At 49.9% G+C, this 7,076-nt stretch overlaps 1 protein-coding gene across 2 annotated transcripts in view; it reads left to right on the top strand.

The window, feature by feature from the left end:
• Positions 1 to 1,002: 1,002 nt before the first annotated feature.
• Positions 1,003 to 7,076, top strand: part of LIMS1 (LIM zinc finger domain containing 1) — a 135,468-nt gene continuing 129,394 nt past the window's right edge. Inside the window, exon 1 of one of the 2 annotated variants that reach the window (XM_038406166.2) lies at positions 1,003 to 1,263. In XM_038406166.2, coding sequence (XP_038262094.1) covers positions 1,232 to 1,263 — 32 coding nt within the window. In that variant the 5' untranslated portion in view covers positions 1,003 to 1,231. The remainder of the gene's footprint in view (positions 1,264 to 7,076) is intronic. The other variant, XM_043510197.1, reaches the window with a different exon arrangement.

Below are 7,076 nucleotides of genomic sequence, written 5' to 3'. Positions count from 1 at the left end.
AACGGCTGGTCTAATGTCTACTTCATTTGACTCCACTTGGCTTTCTTAATGAAACCATTTCCTCTGGTTGTGTTTCTCTACAGACCCAAACTATGTGGATAATTGAATTACATGATTGTGCATCGACTAAATTTCCTTTGAAAGAATTCAGCTTGGCGTTCCAGCTGTAGCTCTTGAAAACTTTCCAGAGAATTTGTTTCTTGGAGTAGAAAAAACAAACAAACAAACCTGTGCCCCTTCTTAATGAGGGGAAAGGGTTTAGTCATTTTGGACGGGGCTTGGGGTAAGGGCAGCCTCTGTACTTAACCTCCTGTGGAAGCCGCAGGCCATCCCTGTCTCTTGGAAAACCACTCATGCGTCCGGAAAACAAACTGTAAGCAGCGAACCTTTACTCAACTATGCTCTCAAATTCAGGGAGCACGCTTACTAACTGAACAGCAGACTAGCGTGGCTTTTAAAAACAGACCTCAGGCGCTGAGTTCAGGGGACGCTGGGTCCTAGGCCAGCGCAGGGAAGGGGATGGATCTCTCCCCTCTTCCACTCTCGCTCTTTTCTGCCCCGCCCCCGCCCAGCCCATTGCAAAGTTTGGAGACGGAAGAAGCGTTCAAGCAAAGAGCCCCCCCCACCCCCCACCCCAGGCTAAGGGGGCTGCTCCGCCGGCCAGTGCCAGCAGAGGCAAAACTCCCCTGGCGTGGGGCGCTGCCAGCTCAGCCTCAGCCCCGTCTGGGTCAAGCCGGAAGGCTCCCGCCGGCGGGCGGGCGGAGCCGGGCAGCGAGGAAGGAGGGCGGCAGGTGCCGCTTTGCCCCTCCCTGTCTCGCCTCCGCACAGCGCCTAGCCCCGGGGGCCGCCGCCACGAGCGAGGGCGCCTAACGCGCTGGGGCCGGCGCCGCGGCGTGCGCGCCCCTCGCCCGGGCCCGGGAGGCGGCGTGCGGCCGGCGCCGCGCCTGTGACAACGTCCCCCGGGGACAGCAGCCGCCGCCCCGCTGCCCACGGCGGGAGAGCGCCCCGGCCAGCCGCAAGCCCGGCAGCGGCGCAGCGTGGCCGGCTGGCAGGCGGGGAAAGTGGGAGGGGGCGGGCACCGGCTGCGCTCCGCTCCCTTCCCTGGCGGCGGAGCAGCAGCGCTGCAGGCAGCGGGCCGGGAAGCGCCATTGCTGCCTGTCCGAGCCCCTCTGCGCCTTCCCGCTCCTCCTCGCTGCGGCGCGAAGTTGCCGGGCCGGAGGCGGCTGCCGGGATGTTGGGGGTCGCGGCGGGAATGACCAACAGGTAAGAGCCCGTCAGCGGCGCCAGCCCCCCCGGCCCCATTCATCCCTTCCGGGCCGCGCCGCGGGCTCTGCAGCTCCCCCTCCTTGCAGGGCGGCGCTCGCTCCCCGGCCTGCCCCGTCCTCCCGGCGCGGCCAGGGCGCTGAGCGGGGCAGACACGCCGGCTCCCCGGGGGGTGCTGCCGTGGCACCCCAAGTCCTGGGGATGCGCTTCGCCGCTCGGCAGCGGCCAGGCTGGGCTGCGCGCGCGTTTACGGGGGAGAGCAGCGATCCCGCGGCTGGGTCTGGCGGGCAGGGCCCCCGCAGCGCGGGCGGAGCGGAGCAGGGAAGGAAGTGGCTGGTTCTGGGCGGACTGCAGAGACCTGGGTTATGAGGCAGACCCCGGTGGGGTGACCACCCCGGTGGCTGCTTCTGGGGGCTTGTTAGTAAAGTGGGGGTTGAACACTGGGCGCTGCTTCTGCACCCCTGTAAAGCTGGGCCCGGGTTAGAAGATCTTAGGCGGGGGTGGGGTGTGACTCCGATTCCCAGATGCAGCGTGTGACCGGCTCGCGGTGTTCCCCCTGCTGCAGGGTGTGATCTGCGCCTTGCAAAGCCCGTGGGCTCTTACAGCCAGAGCCAGGCGTGGGTTAGTTTTTGTGTCAGTAGTCCCGCCCAGGCTCCCGCTCGGAGGTAACAGAACCTGCATTCTCCTTCATGCTTTCACAGTGACCCCGTGCTCACCAGGGGCTAGCAGAAATTTCCTTCCAGCTTCTACTTGTAGAGTTTTCTAGGAATTACTGTGTTGGGGCAGTGGGTGTGGGTGGTATCCAGCCCCCATTCCTCCCCCCCCATCATACACCAAGGACTTGTCTCCATTGCAATTCCTATGTCTGCTCCAGGAATGCTTCACCAGCCCAGAAATACTGGCATATTATACTGGTTAAGCATCCTGGATGCAGCAATATCAGCAAAGCTATGTTTTGTACCCATATACTAAACTAAAGCCACCCCCCCACAAGTGGCAAAAGCACTGCGTCTGCACTAGGGACTTGGGCCAGCCTAGTTATGTTGGTCAGGGATCTACACACACACACACCCCCCCGACGGACGTAGCTGTGCCCTCAGAAGTCCACAGGGTGCACATAGTCTTACTCTGTTTGAGTTAGCCTACCTCAAATGAGAGCAGCTATCCTGCGGAGCAGCGCTGAAGCTGCACAGGGCGACTGGGTTAGCAGCTGATGAGTTATGCTAACTCAAGTTTCTAGCCTGTAGCTGCATCCCCACTGCATTACTAGCCCAATCGTTGGCAGCACCAATGCTCCTGACAGGCTGGTCATCTCAAGTTTAAAGGACAACTAAACTCAAGCTATACATTTTTGTGAGTAGACTTTTTGTGAGTAGACACACGCTTAGTTAGGGGTAACACTCAAATTGCACCTTGAGTTAACACTGCAGTGAAACAAGCCCTTCCTTGTGGAAGAGTCAAGTTGCAATGGGGGAGGTTCAAGTTGCAATGGGGGAGGTTTAGATTGGATATTAGGAAAAACTTTTTCACTAAGAGGGTGGTGAAACACTGGAATGCGTTACCTAGGGAGGTGGTAGAATCTCCTTCCTTAGAGGTTTTTAAGGTCAGGCTTGACAAAGCCCTGGCTAGGATGATTTAACTGGGACTTGGTCCTGCTTTGAGCAGGGGGTTGGACTAGATGACCTTCTGGGGTCCCTTCCAACCCTGATATTCTATGATTCTATGATTCTATGAAGAAGCAGAGGGTTTGGCCCCTGAGATCCAGAGGTCCTGTGTATCAATACTGGCTCTCAGCCTCACACTCCTGAACAGCATGACTTCTGCAAAATTCATCTTGCTATGGACTCTCCTAGAGCAGCTGCTCCTGGAAACCACCATCGGGCTAGTTTAGATTAATGGTGGTGGGGAAATTTAGACTGCATGGGAATATTGGATGGTTGGGAGGGAGGGGAAAGGTGAGTAAATGCACTAAGATGGCTTTTCCCCAAGCCCGGTCTCCTCCAACTCACTAATGACCAAATCTAACATGACACCTCCATCTGTCTTGAAAGGACAAATGCAAAAATGAGGAGGTTAGTTAAACAGAAATTAAAAGGTACAGTGACTAGAGTGAAATCCCTGCAAGCTGCATGGACGCTTTTCAAAGACACCATAATAGAGGCTCAACTTAAATGTATATCCCAAATTAAAAAACACAGTAAAAGAACTAAAAAAGAGCCACCGTGACTTAACAGCCATGTAAAAGAAGCAGTGAGAGATAAAAAGGCATCTTTTAAAAAGTGGAAGTCAAATCCTAGTGAGGTAAGTAGAAAGGAGCATAAACAATGCCAAATTAAATGTAAAAATGTAATAAGAAAAGCCAAAAAGGAGTTTGAAGAACAGCTAGTGAAAAACTCAAAAGATAATAACAAAATGTTTTTTAAATACATCAGAAGCAGGAAGCCTGCTAAACAAGCAGTGGGGCCCCAGGACAATCGAATTACAAAAGGAGCACTTAAAGACGATCAAGTCACTGCAGAAAAACTAAATGAATTATTTGCTTCAGTCTTCATGGCTGAGGATGTTAGGGAGTTTCCCAAACCTGAGCCATCCTTTTGTAGGTGACAGATCTGAGGAATTGTCACAGATTGAAGTGTCACTAGAGGAGATTTTGGAATTAATTGAGAAACTTAACAGTAACAAGTCACTGGGACCAGATGGCATTCACCCAAGAGTTCTGAAAGAACTCAAATTTGAAATTGCAGAACTATTAACTATGGTTTGTAACCTGTCCTTTAAATCAGATTCTGTATCCAGTGACTGGAAGATAGCTAATGTAACACCAATATTTTAAAAAGGCTCTAGAGGTGATCCTGGCAATTAAAGACCGGTAAGTTTAACGTCAGTACCGGGCAAATTAATTGAAACGATAGTAAAGAATAAAATTGTCAAACACCTCGACGAACATAAATTGTTGTGCAAAAGTCAACATGGTTTCTTATTGACAAACATGACAAAGAGAGATCATGTTCTACTAATCTATTAGAATTCTTTGAGGGGATCTACAAACATGTGGACAATGGGGATCCAATGGACATAGTGTATTTAGATTTCCAGAAAGCTTCTGACAAGGTCCCTCACCAAAGGCTCTTACGTAAATTGTCAGGGGAGAAAAGGGAAGATTCTTTCGTGGATTGAGAACTGATTAAAAGACAGGGAACCAAGGGTAGGAATAAATGGTAAATTTTCAGAATGGAGAGAGGTAACTAGTGGTGTTCCCCAGGGTTCAGTCCTAGGACCAATCCTATTCAACTTATTCATAAGTGATCTGGAGAAAGGGGTAAACAGTGAGGTGGCAAAGTTTGCAGATGATACTAAACTGCTCAAGATAATTAAGTCTAAAGCAGACTGAAGAACTTCAAAAAGATCTCACAAAACTAAGTGATTGGGCAACAAAGTGGCAAATGAAATTTAATGTGGATTTAAAGTATTGAACATTGGAAAAAATAACCCCAACTATACATATAATCTGATGGGAGCTAATTTAGCTACAGCTAATCAGGAGAAAGATCTTGGAGTCATCGTGGATAGTTCTCTGAAGACGTTCATGCAGTGTGCAGCGGCAGTCAAAAACGCAAAAGAGATGTTCGGAATCATTAAAAAAGGGATAGAGAATAAGATGGAGAATATCTTATTTCCCTTATATAAATCCATGGTACGCCCACATCTTGAATACTGCGTACAGATGTGGTCCCCTCATCACAAAAAAGATTTGGGGGTTTGGAATCGGTCCCATATGAGGAGAGATTAAAGAGGCTAGGACTTTTCAGCTTGGAAAAGAGGAGACTAAGGGGGGATATGATAGAGGTATATAAAATCATGAGTGGTGTGGAGAAAGTGAATAAGGAAAAATTTACTTGTTCCCATAATATAAGAACTAGGGCCCAGCAAATGAAATTAATGGGCAGCAGGTTTAAAACAAATAAAAGGAAGTTCTTCACACAGCACACAGTCAACCTGTGGAACTCCTTGCCTGAGGAGGTTGTGAAGGCTAGGACTATAAGAGGGTTTAAAAGAGAACTGGATAAATTAAGTCCATTCATGGCTATTAGCCAGGATGGGTGAGGAATGGTGTCTCTAGCCTCTGTTTGTCAGAGGGTGGAGCTGGATGGCAGGAGAGAGATCACTTGATCATTACCTGTTAGGTTCGCTCCCTCTGGGGCACCTGGCATTGGCCGCTGTCGGTAGACAGGATACTGGGCTGGATGGACCTTTGGTCTGACCCAGAATGGTCATTCTTATGTTCTTATGACAGAATAAAGGCAAGATGGTAGCATTTGGTGCTTTTGCACTCCCTGACCCAGATGCACAGGTTCTTGTCCACTCTGCTCATCTGGAGGAAGGGATAATAAGGCTATATGTTTCATTTTATTTACAATTAAAGCTCTTAATACAGGGATTTTGGTTTTGGTGGTTTTTTTAAGGCATTGTATTTTTCCTTAAGTTCTTTCATGTATTTAAATGCTAACCCAGTCTAAACAGCTGATGTAAGCAGAATAATATTTTATGTAAACATTTGAATGATTCAAAAGCAGCATGGATAAAAATCAATGATTTTTTGTTAAAAAAAAAAAATTGGATTTTGTAATTTTAAACCAGATTTTTTTGATAAAAAGCTTTTTGAGGAAAAAACCTATCTAAAGATAGTTTTAATGAAGATACATTATAGCTCAAAGATATCTCATCATGGAATAGGGATTATAAATTCTAATTCTTCTTCGAGTGCTTGTTCATGTCTATTCCACATTAGGTGTGCGCGCGTTGCGTGCACGAGCATCGGAAGCTTTTTCCCTTAGCAGCTCCCGTCAGGCCAGCAGGGCCCCCTGAATGGCACCACTGCACCGTGCATATATACCCCTGCTGCCCGACCTGCTCCAGTTCCTTCTTACCGTCCATGATGGCATTGGAACAACCTCTCTCTTGTATGAGAGCAGTCCCTTAGCCTTTCTCTTATATATAGCTGTTATCAGTTAGTTAGCATACCTTTGTTGTGGACACTTAAATTTAGGTGCTTGGAGGCAAGCTACTTGGTGCAGCGGTCCTGGTCACCGCAAGCTACAGTATCCAGGCCTCCAGCATCCCTGCAGGGTAAACCGGAGAGATCAGCGGGAGAAGGGGAGCAGGAGGACCAGCCAGAGGGGGCCGAGCAGCTGCTAACCTCCTAGTCATCTCTGGGTGAAGCGGTGCTGGGAACAGCGGTGTCCGGCCCTCCACCCATAGACCACAGAGCCCACCAGGAACTATTGCGTAGGGTCGCCCAGAACTTGGGGTTGCAGGCCGAGGAGACGATTGAGCAGGAGGACCCCATGGTGGACATTTTGAGCCTTGAAGGTCCATCTAGAATAGTGCTCCTACTCATTAAGACCATCCAATTGAATTATAAAACTATATGGCAGAGCCCGGCCTCCAGCACTCCAACAGCCAAGGGTGTGGCGCGCAAGTACTTTGTCCTGTCAAAGGGCTACGAATTCTTGTGTTGCCACCCAAGTCCGTGCTCCCTAGTGGTCTTGGCAATGAATGAAAGGGAGCACCATGGACAACAGGCCCCGGCATCTAAGGCCAAGGAGGCAAAATGCCTGGACCTTTTCGGCAGAAAGGTGTACTCGTCAGGGGGCCTTCAGTTGAGGATTGCTAACCAGCAGGCCATTCTCAACAGGCATAATTTTAACTCCTGGGCAATGGTGGGGAAGTTTAAGGACCTCCCGCAAGGTTCCCAACAGGAGTTTATATCCCTGGTGGATGAGGGCAAGGCCTCTCTCCAGGCCTCCCTGGAT

Source organism: Dermochelys coriacea, chromosome 1, assembly GCF_009764565.3.
Source record: "Dermochelys coriacea isolate rDerCor1 chromosome 1, rDerCor1.pri.v4, whole genome shotgun sequence".
Classification (NCBI taxonomy): Eukaryota; Metazoa; Chordata; order Testudines; family Dermochelyidae; genus Dermochelys; species Dermochelys coriacea.
This window is presented reverse-complemented; position numbering and strand designations above follow the sequence as displayed.